General features: G+C 42.5%; 1 protein-coding gene across 6 annotated transcripts in view; it reads left to right on the top strand.

The window, feature by feature from the left end:
- Window positions 1-17,079, top strand: part of LOC139409472 (DnaJ (Hsp40) homolog, subfamily C, member 6) — a 67,391-nt gene that overhangs the window by 1,895 nt on the left and 48,417 nt on the right. For 5 of the 6 annotated variants that reach the window (XM_071154656.1, XM_071154659.1, XM_071154657.1 and 2 more), the window contains exon 1: window positions 5,593-5,956. In XM_071154656.1, the coding sequence (XP_071010757.1) occupies window positions 5,758-5,956 (199 nt within the window). In that variant the 5' untranslated portion in view covers window positions 5,593-5,757. Of the gene's footprint in view, window positions 1-5,592; window positions 5,957-17,079 lie in introns of those variants that run through there. The other variant, XM_071154660.1, reaches the window with a different exon arrangement.

The raw sequence follows: 17,079 nt of genomic DNA, 5'->3' as shown, positions 1-17,079 counted from the left end.
CAGATTTTACAGGTCAATAAAGCTTTAACCTGTAGGGATAATCATTAATCCACTGTCCACCATTAAATATGATGGCAAATCCACCGATTCAAGCAGAAAATATGATTTTAGGTCAGTCAGTTTAGTGAAGATAATGGCTGTATGGCTGGACTGGATTCAAGTAGCCTATTGTTGTCCTCAATATCCATAAGTCTTAAAAATCATGAAGTATAGCAGTTTTTGAAGAGGCGTAGCTGGAAGAGTGAAATAAACTTCTGTTTATGAGGCGAAGGTCTTATAAAACATCACAAGATCTTTGTTAAACTACAACTTCCTTAACCCACGGTGCTTAAACCTCTCCTGTAAAGGAATAAAGGAATGCAATGTGGCATTTAAACCTATATAGTAAGTTAATAAAGGTAGTAGTAGGCTGGGCTATAGAGTTAGATTCTTTTAATGGCTGTCATTTGTTTTTTATGTAGCAGGTTTACGATAATCTCTCCCTGTTTATTCATATTCGCTTATCTGTCCATTATTCTGGATGATGTGGAAGTGTAGTTGTCATTGTAGTGTGATTTTTTCTGCTTTTCGAACTTGGATCCCAAATACAGTACAGTGGACACTCTCATCATCCAAGTGATCCCTTCTTGCATCACACAGTTCTGTGACCATAGACATAAAATAGTGGTCAAAAGGGGGTCAAAAGGTCAATGCCAGGACATTACATTGCTTTTGATGCCCAAGTCCAGTCCTCTCAGCGAGTGAGGATTGTAACCATTTGAATTGGAGACTGACTGCAGGAGTAGTAGTGCATCTGGGGTAAATGTCTGATGTTGGGAGGTTAGCTGTCAGAGGAAACTAAATCCTACAATAGAGCGGCACTTTGCATCCGGTTACGTCTGGAATCATTTCTCCTTTTGGACATTCCCTTGCCTGCTGTGCTTTCAGTCCAGGGCTCCTGTTGTAAAGGGTTTCCCAGGCCCGGGTTCTGCTTTGAGAAACCATGCAGCCCTTTAGTTGCCAGGGAACTGGGCCAAGGAAGGAAGCATGCTGCAGAACGCCAAGTAGCTGTCTTGGTGTGCGTTCCAAATAGCACACCATTCCCTATATAGTGTAATACTTTTGACCAGTGGTAGAAAAAGTACCCATTTATTATACTTGAGTAAAAGGAAAGATACCTTTTAATAGAAAATAACTCAAGTAAAAGTGAAAGTCACCCAGTAAAATACTACTTGAGTAAAAGTCTAAATGTATCTGGTTTTAAATGTACTTAAAGGATAAGTTTATCAAAGTTTACCAAAATCCAGAAACTCCCAAGTGATTCCATACATTGAAACTAGATCAGTGGAGCTTGCCCTCTCCCCCTCTCTCTCCCTGTAGCGCTGTACTGAAACCGGTGCAAAAACGGGTCACGTGACTCGTGACATTGCTGGATGCAGGCCTTGCTTTCCTCCTTTGCCAGTGAATTCATGATTCATAAATCAGCAATTATGGACAAAATCATTTTTTATTGAAAGTGCATGGCCAAATTAGCTATTTTGGTCAGAAGTACTATATGTTTTGAGTCACAAAATGTGTACTTTTCCACCTAAAACATTTTAGATTTATTTATGATAATTATTTTATATAGCCGACTGCTAAAATACAGCTGTTTCTACTGTATGTCCATGGACTGGATCTGGAGCAGTGCCAAAATACAAATAGGTGTTTGAGAAGAGAACGCGACAAAACAACGGAGGTATGTAGCCCAGTCTGACTCTGGAAGTTTGCAGTGTTCTTATTGTGTTAGTACCATTGCATCATATAATGTAGACATAGAGGCATAGGTGCTCTACAGGTTAGCATATGTTCCCTACATAACAGCTGGGGTTGAGAGACAATAGACATTGTGTCACCTTTATTTGCAGAATAGAATACCCCCAAAACATGGTGATAAATAAACATAGGCTATATAGTGTTTCGGACTAATATGAAAACATAATCCCACTAACAGTCCCGTTCATAGAGGTTGATCATAAGCGATCATTCAATAAAGTAAAGTTGCCACTTACTCGTTAGATAACTGTCCATTTGACCCAGGTGAAACAGGGATGCGTCTCCAATTCGGTTGATCCTGGGGATGGGTTGGGGCTGTGGTCCAGCTACTACCTGTCTGTGTTGATCCTGGGGATGGGTTGGGGCTGTGGTCCAGCTACTACCTGTCTGTGTTGATCCTGGGGATGGGTTGGGGCTGTGGTCCAGCTACTACCTGTCTGTGTTGATCCTGGGGATGGGTTGGGGCTGTGGTCCAGCTACTACCTGTCTGTGTTGATCCTGGGGATGGGTTGGGGCTGTGGTCCAGCTACTACCTGTCTGTGTTGATCCTGGGGATGGGTTGGGGCTGTGGTCCAGCTACTACAGTGCCTTGCGAAAGTATTCGGCCCCCTTGAACTTTGCGACCTTTTGCCACATTTCAGGCTTCAAACATAAAGATATAAAACTGTATTTTTTTGTGAAGAATCAACAACAAGTGGGACACAATCATGAAGTGGAACGACATTTATTGGATATTTCAAACTTTTTTAACAAATCAAAAACTGAAAAATTGGGCGTGCAAAATTATTCAGCCCCTTTACTTTCAGTGCAGCAAACTCTCTCCAGAAGTTCAGTGAGGATCTCTGAATGATCCAATGTTGACCTAAATGACTAATGATGATAAATACAATCCACCTGTGTGTAATCAAGTCTCCGTATAAATGCACCTGCACTGTGATAGTCTCAGAGGTCCGTTAAAAGCGCAGAGAGCATCATGAAGAACAAGGAACACACCAGGCAGGTCCGAGATACTGTTGTGAAGAAGTTTAAAGCCGTATTTGGATACAAAAAGATTTCCCAAGCTTTAAACATCCCAAGGAGCACTGTGCAAGCAGTAATATTGAAATGGAAGGAGTATCAGACCACTGCAAATCTACCAAGACCTGGCCGTCCCTCTAAACTTTCAGCTCATACAAGGAGAAGACTGATCAGAGATGCAGCCAAGAGGCTCATGATCACTCTGGATGAACTGCAGAGATCTACAGCTGAGGTGGGAGACTCTGTCCATAGGACAACAATCAGTCATATATTGCACAAATCTGGCCTTTATGGAAGAGTGGCAAGAAGAAAGCCATTTCTTAAAGATATCCATAAAAAATGTTGTTTAAAGTTTGCCACAAGCCACCTGGGAGACACACCAAACATGTGGAAGAAGGTGCTCTGGTCAGATGAAACCAAAATTGAACTTTTTGGCAACAATGCAAAACGTTATGTTTGGCGTAAAAGCAACACAGCTGAACACACCATCCCCACTGTCAAACATGGTGGTGGCAGCATCATGGTTTGGGCCTGCTTTTCTTCAGCAGGGACAGGGAAGATGGTTAAAATTGATGGGAAGATGGATGGAGCCAAATACAGGACCATTCTGGAAGAAAACCTGATGGAGTCTGCAAAAGACCTGAGACTGGGACGGAGATTTGTCTTCCAACAAGACAATGATCCAAAACATAAAGCAAAATCTACAATGGAATGGTTCAAAAATAAACATATCCAAGTCAAATGGCCAAGTCAAAGTCCAGACCTGAATCCAATCGAGAATCTGTGGAAAGAACTGAAAACTGCTGTTCACAAATGCTCTCCATCCAACCTCACTGAGCTCGAGCTGTTTTGCAAGGAGGAATGGGAAAAAATGTCAGTCTCTCGATGTGCAAAACTGATAGAGACATACCCCAAGCGACTTACAGCTGTAATCGCAGCAAAAGGTGGCGCTACAAAGTATTAACTTAAGGGGGCTGAATAATTTTGCACGCCCAATTTTTCAGTTTTTGATTTGTTAAAAAATTTGAAATATCGTTCCACTTCATGATTGTGTCCCACTTGTTGTTGATTCTTCACAAAAAAATACAGTTTTATATCTTTATGTTTGAAGCCTGAAATGTGGCAAAAGGTCGCAATGTTCAAGGGGGCCGAATACTTTCGCAATGCACTGTAGTTGTGACTTGTTGTTTATTTATTTAACTAATGTGTAACAATGTCTTCCCCTCCGAAAAAAACTTGCATCTGTGAATAAGGGCCTAACGTGCAGTTCCTATGCTTTCAATAAAACAATGAATTTGTCCCCACTTCGCAGATTTCTGAATCAGGAATTCACTGGTAACGGAGCAGAGTGAGGCCTGCATCCAGCAATGTCACGAGTCACGTGACCCATTTCTGCAGCTGTTTCAGTACAGCACTACAGTAGGAGAGAAGGGGAAAAGATGGCAAACTCCCCTGAACTAGTTTCAATGTATGGATTTTGGGTAAACTTCTCCTTAAAGTACAGTGGTGGAAAAAAGTACTAACTTGTTATACTTGAGTACAAGTAAAAAGTTAAAGTTAATGCTATGCATCAAAACTTATTATATTAAGCAAAGCAGATGGCATAATGTTCTTGTTTTGTTTATTTACGGACAGCAAGGCACACATTCCAACACAGACATCATTTACAAACGCAGTATTTGTGTTTAGTGAGTCCGCCAGATCAGAGGCAGTAGGAATGATTGATAGGTGTGTGAATTGGACGACATTGCTGTCCTGGCTGAGCATTCGAAATGTAACGAGTACATTTGGGTATCAGGGAAAATGTATGGAGTAAAAGGTACGTATTTTCTTTAAGAATGTAGTGAAGTAAAAGTTGTCAACAAATATAAATAGTAAAGTAATCATACCAAAAAAAAGGACTAGTGATACTTTCAAGTATTTTTGCTTAAGTACTTTACACCACTGCTTTTTACCATTGGCCATTTTGACCAGAGGTCTATGGGCAATATGGTGCCATTTGTGGAATCTCTTTTTGTGAGGGCTGGGGGGGATCGCCTGGGGCTGGGGGGAGAGTCGAGGTCTTTAGTTATCAACTGACTGAAGTGCTCCCCCTCCCTGACAAATAACTATGCTGTCCTACAGTGCTAACTAAAATTCTTCAGCACTTTAATTTCTTTATTATCCTCCTGTGGAGGTGCTATACTGTATAGCCTCCAGCAGGCCCATACATGGGTCGAATTAAAGCCCCGTAGCAATGGACACTGTCGCCTATGTAGATTATAAGAAACTGAAATCATATCAAATCAAAGTTTATTTGTCATGTGCGCTGAATACAACTGGTTTAGACCTTACAGTGAAATGCTTACTTACAGGCTCTAACCAACAGCTAGAGCCTGTAAGTGGTTTGTATTGTTAATTTAACCCTTATAATTAGTTATGAAGATATCTTGTTAACCACTGTAGCCTGTGAAAATACGTTATTAGAAATAAATATGTGAATATTTTCGTATAGAATCCTGTGTAGGATATCCAGTGGGCTATCATCACAACAGCCTATTCATCATCAATGTATATTTTCTGACAAATATTACTGCTTTGTAAATAAATAACGATGAATCAGGCGATCATTTAGTCACCTACTGCCGGCATGGTATTGTCAGGATTGGCTTGTAGCCAGCATAAAGCCGGAAAGGACCCATTAACTCAACCGGGACTGGCAGCCAGAGCAACCGTGGATATTCGGTGTAGTGAATACGGACCTGATGACAGCGTCCTGCTCTTGATATCCCGGAGAAAATAAATCAGGGAGACACGGTGCTGGAACTACTAACAGATATCTGGTGGATTATTTCTAAGAATATATCTGAGATTTATCGTCCAGAATATGTGCATTCACGCCATTCAGTAGCTGTTTTTGTCTTTTTTTTAATGTAATTCTCAAACCCACGGCGCAGTGCTCATGAGATGAGCCTACTTGGTGGCTATAAGAAAAAGCCATGCAGTTATGATGGCTATGAATCTTTACAGTTGGTCGATAGCAGCGGAGGCTTCAATAACGGAGGAGGGAGACGCAGCGGAATCGCCTTGGTATCAGCAGCAACCCTAGGAGGACCGAAGGCAGGCCCACTGCGGGAGAACGACTGCAGCACCATGGACAGCTCAGGTAAGCGGTGGCTCTCCATGGGAGGCGGCGTAGCTCACGCGCAGCAGGCAAGGCCAAGCTGGGGATAATGCTGATCTGTTGCATGCGAGGCAGAACACGCCTGTCGCTGTGTGATACTCCCTGAAATATATTTAATTTGAATAAGATCAGTGTAAATAGGTTAAAATATATTATCTAGACATTTCTGTCTTAGTGTTTCCACGCATTGCATCATGTAATAAGGGTGTCTCCTTATATTGTAGCCTATATTGTTCTGCTTTCATTTGTATTTTGTGTGAGTAGAGCTGATCTCATCATAGCAGTGATCTCATGTTACAGTCTTTTATTAAGCTACCAATATTTTAATAAAACTTATATTGATGTAATTGAACATGCACACATTATGATTAGACCATCTACATTGTCCCTACCAATCATCCTGATGTGGTGTAGCCCTAAGACTTGATTAACAGCTTGACAATAGCTAACATGACAACAACAACAAAAACACAAACCCAATAATACTCTATCCTTCCTTGTTCCTTTTGAAGAAGTTTATGTAGGGAATTTCCTGCATACAGTTGCCTGTATGTCATGTGGCCATTGGAGAGTTAAAAAGCCACAGTTCATTGTCAGTGAGTGAGTGGAAGTGTTGTGAACAGGGATATATCAACCAGGGCCCATATTCACAAAACACATCTTAGCATAAGAAGCTTCTTGAGATTTTTTTTTTTCATAAAGTAGTTTAAGTGCATTTCCTCAATTGCCCTCCTCTATTTTAAGATTGAATGAACTTCCCAAATATCTTCTTAAGATGTTTGTTGCTAGGCAACCGTTTTAGCTATCTAGCTAGCAATGGCAATCATGTTAGCATATTTCTTACTGAGATTACTGTTCTAAACATGTTCTTGGGTTTAAAATAATCCGTACTGAAACTTTCAGAGAAAGTTTGTGAGTCAATTCAACATGTTCAATTGCTTTCATGAGCTTTCTCTCACTGCCCTGAGTTTAAGACAACGGTTTAGCTATCTTGGAATTAACAACATTTCCAATAAATTTATTTGTGGGCCTCCCGAGTGGCGCAGCGGTCTAAGGCACTGCATCACTACAGATCCTGGTTTGATCCCAGGCTGTGTCGCAGCCGGCTGCGACCGGGAGACCCATGAGGCGGCGCACAATTGGCCCATCGTCGTCCGGGTTTGGCTGGCCAGGTTGTCATTGTCCCATCGCGCTCTATCGACTCCTGTGGCGGGCCGGGCGCAATGCACACTGACACATCGCGGACAGATAGCCTTACATTCCCCTGCAAAATGTCTTGATAAACTTGGGAATTCATTTTTCCGTCGATGATAGCAAGCTGTCCAGGCCCTGAGGCAGAAAAGCAGGCCCAAACCATGATGCTCCCTCCACTATACTTTACAGTTGGGATGAGGCTTTTTTTCTCCACACATAGTGTTGTGTGTTCCTTTCAAACAACTAGTTTCATCTGTCCACAGAATATTTTGCCAGTATGTGGAACATCCAGGTGCACTTTTGCAAACTTCAGACGTGCAGCAATATTTTTTGGGGACAGCAGTAGCTTCTTCCGTGGTGTCCTCCCATGAACACCATTCTTGTTTAGTGTTTTACTTATCGTAGACTCGTCAACAGAGATGTTAGCATGTTCCAGAGATTTCTGTAAGTCTTTAGCTGACACTCTAGGATTCTTCTTAACCTCGCAATACTCTTGCAGTCATCTTTGTAGGATGGCCACTTCTAGGGACAGTAGCAACAGTGCTGAACTTTCTCCATTTATGGACAATTGGTCTTACCATGGACTGATGAACATCAAGGCTTTTAGAGATACTTTTGCAACTCTTTCCAGCTTTATGCAAGTCAACAATTCTCAATCTTAGGTCTTCTGAGATCTCTTTTGTTTGAGGCATGGTTCACATCAGGCAATGCTTCTTGTGAATAGCAAACTCACATTTTGTGAGTGTTTTTTTATAGGGCAGGGCAGCTCTAACCTACATCTCCAATCTCGTGTCATTGATTGGACTCCAGGTTAGCTGACTCCTGACTCCAATTAGCTTTTGGAGAAGTCATTAGCCTAGGGGATTCACATACTTTTCCCAACCTACACTGTGAATTTTTAAATGATTTATTCAATATAGACAAGACAAATACAATAATTAGTGTGTTATTAGTTTAAGCACATTATGTTTGTCTATTGTTGTGACTTAGATGAAGATCAGATCAAATTTGATGACCAATTTATGCAGAAATCCAGATAATTCCAAAAGGTTCACATTCTTTTTCTTGCCACTGTAAATCTGAGACACTTCATTGAGTATGATATATCACGTTTCTTCTGGTATGTATTCATTTGTGGAAGTCCTTCACCCATTTCGTATGATTTGTTACGATTTGTTACTAGCTCGCTAATATTAGCTAGGCTTGGGGTTAGGTTTAGGAGTTAGGTTAAAGTTAGGATTAGGGGAAGGGTTAGCTAAAAGGGTTAAAGTTAGGTGAAGAGTTAGCTAACATGCTAAGTAGTTGCAAAGTAGCAAGAAAATAGTAAGTAGTTGAAAAGTTACTAAATAGCTAAAATGCTAAGTTGTCCATGATGAAATACGAACTCTCAACCTTTGGGTTGCTAAACATTTGCGTTAATCGCCCACCCTCCTTTTGTTTTTGTAACAATCTGTTTTATGAAACCATATCAAATGTAGCATATACCTAATGGAGTGTCTCAGATTTATGTACAGAATAATACAAAATGCTCTGAGAACAGGTTGGATATATCCACAGCTCACTGCAGTGCACTGAAAGACCTGGCCTTAGGTACTGGATCTATCTGAGCTGAGGGGAAGTATACGATGTGGAGGGGAGGGGAGGGGAGAGAGAAGGGAGGAGAGGGGAGGAGGGAGAGGTGGACATAGACCTCTGAGATGGCTGAGTGTCAGGTGAGTCTGCCTGTGATGGCTGGCTGGCTGTATGTGGTCTGTATCTCCTGCTCCCTCTGCTTCTCTGTGTGTCTGTGCAGTGTAGCTCAGTAAACATCAGAGCTCTGCAGACTCCCATCCCCATCTGGTCAGTCGTGTTTGGCAGGCAAGCCAGCACACAAGCAGACTGAACGACTGACTGACCAACTGACACAGAGGCAGACACAGAGACAGGTGGATAGACATGTTGCAGCTAAGTAGTAGGTGTTTGGTTAGTGGTTAGGGTCTGAGACTGCATTGGAGGTTTTCCCATTGTCTTCCCACATAGCAAAGTCTATGTTAGGGGTAGGTAATGCTCTTCGTGGAGAGCTGCAGGTACTGCAGGATTTTGTTCCAACTAGGCACCACATCTGACCAACTGAGCTAATTGATCAGTTCAGTGATTGCCTAAATTCAGCACACCTGGTCTTCCAGGTGATGTGGCACTCCAGGACCGCGGTTGCCTACCCCTGGTCTATGTACTGTACATCTCCAGTGTGTTTGAAAGGGATTGGTGAGACCACCAGGCACCATCAGCGCACCATCAGCTTAGCATCAGAAAATGTATATTATGTGAGACATTTCCCATTGGAAATGCAAACTTCCCATCTCCCCAACTCCAGGGCAGCGCTTTTACATTAGAGATGTTTTATTGACATTAAGTGAATAATAGATGGCTGGATGACGTCACTTCAGTCCTCTGTAAATACAGTGCCTTGCGAAAGTATTCGGCCCCCTTGAACTTTGCGACCTTTTGCCACATTTCAGGCTTCAAACATAAAGATATAAAACTGTATTTTTTTGTGAAGAATCAACAACAAGTGGGACACAATCATGAAGTGGAACGACATTTATTGGATATTTCAAACTTTTTTAACAAATCAAAAACTGAAAAATTTGGCGTGCAAAATTATTCAGCCCCTTTACTTTCAGTGCAGCAAACTCTCTCCAGAAGTTCAGTGAGGATCTTTGAATGATCCAATGTTGACCTAAATGACTAATGATGATAAATACAATCCACCTGTGTGTAATCAAGTCTCCGTATAAATGCACCTGCACTGTGGTAGTCTCAGAGGTCCGTTAAAAGCGCAGAGAGCATCATGAAGAACAAGGAACACACCAGGCAGGTCCGAGATACTGTTGTGAAGAAGTTTAAAGCCGTATTTGGATACAAAAAGATTTCCCAAGCTTTAAACATCCCAAGGAGCACTGTGCAAGCGATAATATTGAAATGGAAGGAGTATCAGACCACTGCAAATCTACCAAGACCTGGCCGTCCCTCTAAACTTTCAGCTCATACAAGGAGAAGACTGATCAGAGATGCAACCAAGAGGCCCATGATCACTCTGGATGAACTGCAGAGATCTACAGCTGAGGTGGGAGACTCTGTCCATAGGACAACAATCAGTCGTATATTGCACAAATCTGGCCTTTATGGAAGAGTGGCAAGAAGAAAGCCATTTCTTAAAGATATCCATAAAAAGTGTTGTTTAAAGTTTGCCACAAGCCACCTGGGAGACACACCAAACATGTGGAAGAAGGTGCTCTGGTCAGATGAAACCAAAATTGAACTTTTTGGCAACAATGCAAAACGTTATGTTTGGCGTAAAAGCAACACAGCTGAACACACCCTCCCCACTGTCAAACATGGTGGTGGCAGCATCATGGTTTGGGCCTGCTTTTCTTCAGCAGGGACAGGGAAGATGGTTAAAATTGATGGGAAGATGGATGGAGCCAAATACAGGACTATTCTGGAAGAAAACCTGATGGAGTCTGCAAAAGACCTGAGACTGGGACGGAGATTTGTCTTCCAACAAGACAATGATCCAAAACATAAAGCAAAATCTACAATGGAATGGTTCAAAAATAAACAAATCCAGGTGTTAGAATGGCCAAGTCAAAGTCCAGACCTGAATCCAATCGAGAATCTGTGGAAAGAACTGAAAACTGCTGTTCACAAATGCTCTCCATCCAACCTCACTGAGCTCGAGCTGTTTTGCAAGGAGGAATGGGAAAAAATGTCAGTCTCTCGATGTGCAAAACTGATAGAGACATACCCCAAGCGACTTACAGCTGTAATCGCAGCAAAAGGTGGCGCTACAAAGTATTAACTTAAGGGGGCTGAATAATTTTGCACGCCCAATTTTTCAGTTTTTGATTTGTTAAAAAAGTTTGAAATATCCAATAAATGTTGTTCCACTTCATAAATGTGTCCCACTTGTTGTTGATTCTTAACAAAAAAATACAGTTTTATATCTTTATGTTTGAAGCCTGAAATGTGGCAAAAGGTCGCAAAGTTCAAGGGGGCCGAATACTTTCGCAAGGCACTGTATTTAAGTCTCAAAGGAAAATTGTGCATCATACAGGGATGATTTCTGTATTTTGAAAGTTACATATCTTGGAAACTTGATTACTGATAAGCAAAACATTTTGGGACTATGTCAACAATGGACTAATGAAACAAATTGCAAAATATAGTTTTTGTATTGTGCATATCTGCTGCTATATCAATCATGTTTGGTGGGTGTGGATCTCCCACATAGTCAGTAGTGATGCCAAGCTGCCTGTCCCTTCCAGACAGATTAATCATAGACTCTTGTCTTATCAGCAGCATCTATAATAAAGAGCTTAGAGCCTGTTTGTTGGGAAAGTTCCTGTTCCTGTTTCACCCTCAATAGAGGCCCATATGTCACTACTGCAGTACACAGGTCTGTCTGTCTGTCTGTCTGTCTGTCTGTCTGTCTGTCTGCCTGTCTGCCTGTCTGCCTGTCTGTCTGTCTGTCTGTCTGTCTGCCTGTCTGTCTGTCTGTCTCATTCACCCTGCACCGGATAGAAGGTATAAAGGATGAAGGTTGGGACTGTTGAAGGAGAGAGAGAGGCACATTGAGACTGTGTCTGTATTGATCTCTCTGACCGGGGCCAAGTCTCTCTCTGACTGGGCCTTTCTCTCACATCAGAGGTGCCTGACTGGAGCAGGGAGGATGGAAGGATGAACAGGAGGAGAGTAAGAGGGAGGGCGTTTTGGTCGGGGTTCAGAGAGCAGTAACCAACTCTAAGGGATGGCTGTGGAGGAGGCTTTGAAGTGTTCCTCTAGCATTAAAAGAGGGACAAGCTGACTGGTTAAATAGTCTGAAGGAAGATGCTAAGTAATGTCCAAGAAGTACAATGAGTCTTAAAGCAACTGTCCAGTGAAAACTTCACTTTTAAAAGTTCATATTCTGTTAACTCATACCCAAATAATGTTCTTGACTCGTATTTGTGGCCAGCGCATAAGTTGGAGAAAAAACACTTAAAAAAAAAACTACAAACTTGTATCTCAAATAGACTGTTTCAAAAATGTTTGCTATTTCTTGCATATATCCTGCCTCATTGCCTGAGCTGGCCAATCAGCAGTCTACTCGCATGAATATTTTTAATGACCAGAATACACCCACACCATTCTGTTGTTGGGGTATGCCCACACCATGCTGTTGTTGGGGTATGCCCACACCATGCTGTTGTTGGGGTATGCCCACACCATGCTGTTGTTGGGGTATGCCCACACCATTCCAACACAGAAAAGCTGCTTTTAACATATTTAATTTAAAACATTTGAAGGAAAAGTATTTCACTCATTTTATAATTACACTACATTACCAAAATCAAATCAAATGTATTTATATTGCCCTTCTTACATCAGCTGATATCTCAAAGTGCTGTACAGAAACCCAGCCTAAAACCCCAAACAGCAAGCAATGTAGGTGTAGAAGCACGGTGGCTAGGAAAAACTCCCTAGAAAGGCCAAAACCTAGGAAGAAACCTAGAGAGGAACCAGGCTATGAGGGGTGGCCAGTCCTCTTCTGGCTGTGCCGGGTGGAGATTGTCCAGAACATGGCCAAGGAGTAAATGTCAGTTGGCTTTTCATAGCCGATCATTAAGAGTATCTCTACCGCTCCTGCTGTCTCTAGAGAGTTGAAAACAGGAGGTCTGGGACAGGTAGCATGTCCTGTGAACAGGTCAGGATTCCATAGCCGCAGGCAGAACAGTTGAAAATGGAGTATGTGGACACCAGCTTGTCAAACATCTCATTCCAAAGTCACGGGCATTAATATGGAGTTGGTCCCCCCTTTGCTGCTAAAACCCCTTCCACTGTTCCGGGAAGGCTTTCCACTAGATGTTGGAACATTGCTGCGGGTACTTGCTTCCATTCAGCCACAAAAGCATTAGTGAGGTCGGGCACTGATTTTGGGCGATTAGACCTGGCTCGCAGTCGGTGTTGCAGTTCATCCAAAAGGTGTTCGATGGGGTTGAGGTCAGAGCTCTGTGCTGGCCAGTCAAGTTTTTCCACACTGGCATTGACAAACCATTTTTGTGTGGGCTTCGCTTTGTGCACAGGGGCATTGTCATGCTGAAACAGGAAAGGACCTTCCCCAAACTGTTGCTGTAAAGTTGAAAGCACAGAATTGTCTGGCGAAGTAATAGGCTAAACAAGCTCACAGAATGGGACCGCCGAGTGCTGAAACACGTAGCGTGTGAAAATCGTCTGTCCTCGGTTGCAATACTCACTACCGAGTTCCAAACTGCCTATGGAAGCAACGTCAGCACAATATCTGTTCGTCGGGAGATTAATGAAATGGGTTCCCATGGCCGAGCTGCCGCACACAAGCCTAAGATCACCATGCGCAAATCCAAGCATCGGCTGGAGTGGTGTAATGGCTTGCCGCCATTGGACTCTGAAACAGTGGAAACGCATTCTCTGGAGTGATGACTCACGCTTCACCATCTGGCAGTCCGACCGACTAATCTGGGTTTGGTGGATAACAGGAGAATGCTACCTGCTCAATGTAAGATGGTGCCGACAGACATGGAAGCTCTTCTAGCTCCTAAGCAACTTTGCAGTATTTTGTTTTTTGTGTGTTATATCTTACATTATTAGCCCACAATGTTTTTTGTGTAATTACGTACAGACGGAAATAAATCTTGGATATCAGAGCGGCGGTAACTCACCAGCATTATGACCAGGAATACGACTTTCCCGAATTGGATCCTTTGTTCGTACCCCGAGGGCAACTGAACTTATCCCAGAGGCTGCTCCAAGATGCTGCCTGCGGAGAAGAGGTATTCGGAATCCACTTCTAGTCTGACTCAGGAGACGTGCACACCATCCACCGCTTCCGAGGATATTACTTGCTAATGTTCAGTCTCTGGACAATAAAATAGACGAGCTCAGGCAGAGGAACTCCTTCCAGAGATACATCAGGGACTGTAACATACTCTGTTTCACCAAATTATGGCTCTCTCGGGATATACTGTCTCTGTCTATACAGCCAGCTGGGTTCTCAGTACATTGCGTAGACAGGAGTAAAGAACTCTCCGGGAAGAAGAAAGACGGTGGTGTATCTTTCATGAAGAACTACTCATGGTGTGATTGTGATAACATACAGAAACTCAAGTCCTTTTGTTCACCCAAGCTAGAATACCTTACAAAAATATACCAAACATGTTACCGCCCAAGATAATTATCTTCGGTAATAGTCACAGCCGTGTATATTCCCCCTCAATCCGATACAACAACTGCCCTCAAGGAACTACACTGGACTTTATGCAAACTGGAAACCACAGATCCTGAGGCCGCATTTATTGTAGCTGGGGAAAATCAGATCATGACTCCATTTTGCTCCTCCCTTCCTATAGGCAGAAACTCAAACAGGAAGTACCCATGCTCAGGTCTATTCTGGTCGGATAAAATGGAATCCATGCTTCAAGATTGTTTTATTCACGTGGACTGAGACAAGTCCCGGGTAGCCTCTGAGAATAACATTGGCATATACACGGACAAGGTGACTGAGTTCGTCAGGAAGTGTATAGCGGATGTTGTTCGCACTGTGACTGTTAAAACCTACGCAAACCAGAAACCGTAAATAGACGTACAGTTGAGGTTGGAAGTTTACATACACTAAGTTGACTGTGCCTTTAAACATCTTGGAAAAATCCAGAAAATGATGTCATGGCTTTAGAAGCTTCTGATAGGCTAATTGACATAATTTGAGTCAATTCGAGGTGTACTTGTGGATGTATTTCAAGGCCTACCTTCAAACTCAGTGCCTCTTTGCTTGGCATCATGGGAAAATCAAAAGAAAATCAGCCCAAAAAATTGTAGACCTCCACAAGTCTGGTTCATCCTTGGGAGCAATTTCCAAATGCCTGAAGGTACCACGTTCATCTGTACAAACAATAGTACGCAAGTATAAACACCATGGGACCACGCAGCCGTCATACCGCTCAGGAAGGAGACGCGTTCTGTCTCCTAGAGATGAACGTACTTTGGTGCGAAATGTGCAAATCAATCCTAGAACAACAGCAAAGGACCTTGTGAAGATGCTGGAGGAAACAGGTACAAAAGTATCTATATCCACAGTAAAATAAGTCCTATAATCGACATAACCTGAAAGGCCAAGCAAGGAAGAAGCCACTGCTCCAAAACCGCCATAAGAAAAGCCAGACTACGGTTTGCAACTGCACATGGGGACAAAGATTGTACTTTTTGGAGAAATGTCCTCTGGTCTGATGAAACAAAAAAATAACTGTTTGGCCATAATGACCATCCTTATGTTTGGAGGAAAAAGGGGGAGGCTTGCAAGCCAAAGAACACCATCCCAACCGTGAAGCACGGGGGTGGCAGCATCATGTTGTGGGAGGGCTTTGCTGCAGGAGGGACTGGTGCACTTCACAAAATAGATGGCATCATGAGAAAGTAAAATTTTGTGGATATATTGAAGCAACATCTCAAGACATCAGTCAGGAAGTTAAAGCTTGGTAGCAAATGGGTCTTCCAAATGGACAATGACTCCAAGCATACTTCCAAATTTGTGACAAAATGGCTTAAGGACAATGAAGTAAAGGTATTGGAGAGGCCATCACAAAGCCCTGACCTCAATCCTATATCAAATTTATGGGCAGAACTGAAAAAGCGTGTGCGAGCAAGGAGGCCTACAAACCTGACTCAGTTACACCAGCTCTGTCAGGAGGAATGGGCCAAACGTATTGTGGGAAGCTTGTGGAAGGCTACCCAAAATGTTTGACCCAAGTTAAACAATTTAAAGGCAATGTTACCAAATACTAATTGAGTGTATGTAAACTTCTGACCCTCTGGGATTGTGATGAAAGAAATAAAAGCTGAAATAAATAATTCTCTCTACTATTATTCTGACAGTTCACATTCTTAAAATAATTGGTGATCCTAACTGACCTAAGACAGGGAATTGAATAGGATTAAATGTCAGGAATTGTGAAAATCTGAGTTTAAATATATTTGGCGAAGGTTTATGTAAACTTCCGACTCCAGCTCTATGTGATAGGGTCTAGAGACAATAACGGATTACAAAGGGAAAACCAGCCATGCCGCGGACACACGTCTTGCTTAACTAGTACTAGAACACACCGTTAGAACTAAGAATTAGAATTCTATTACACCCTTAGAATTAGGAATTAGAACTCGATCATGCCCTTCATTTAGGATATAGAATGCTGCGTTTACTCAACTTGGCTTTAAACACAAGCAGATTCAGGTGGAATTGGAAATTATTCTGCCTGTCAGATACCAGACACCTCTTAGGAGTGTTGGCAGTCTGAATTTAGAGTGAAGGAAAAGAGGGAGAGACATATTTCTGCATCATCAGTGTGTAGGAGAAGGTTAGCAATCTCTCTCATTTAGCAGTGGCGTTTCCCAATGAGATTGCTGAATGAATCCCATCGACAGTCTCAAGTGCCTGTGTCTCGAAAAGAGGCTTGCTGGCTTTCACTCTCACTCTAACTGTGTGTGTCTGCGTGCGTGGATGCCTTTATGTGGTATTGTAAAGCTGTTTTCCCCACCCAACTATCCCCACCCCCCCCACACACACACACACACTTTTATCAGGACATAAAGACAGCCCTCCATTTCAGTAGGAATTCCCACAAAATGTCCCTTTTACCATCATGATGGATCTGAGACTCCATTAAATGTGTTGCAATCAAGTCAAAGGAATGCAGTCAGTGCACACTCAGGTGCCTCCTAGATGCCAGAATGGAGCCCCTGCTCAGGCTTAATCACCCACTTGAAGCTCTCCTTTGCTTGATCGATAAGCTCTTAGATTTATATTGCTCTGTAAAGACCATAGAGCTACAGCACTTGATAACTACTGTCCACTTTTCTGTCCACTT

Source organism: Oncorhynchus clarkii, chromosome 5 (genome assembly GCF_045791955.1).
Source record: "Oncorhynchus clarkii lewisi isolate Uvic-CL-2024 chromosome 5, UVic_Ocla_1.0, whole genome shotgun sequence".
In the NCBI taxonomy this organism is placed as follows: domain Eukaryota; kingdom Metazoa; phylum Chordata; class Actinopteri; order Salmoniformes; family Salmonidae; genus Oncorhynchus; species Oncorhynchus clarkii.
Note: the sequence above shows the minus strand (reverse complement) of the source record. Positions and strands in the feature narration are given on the sequence as shown.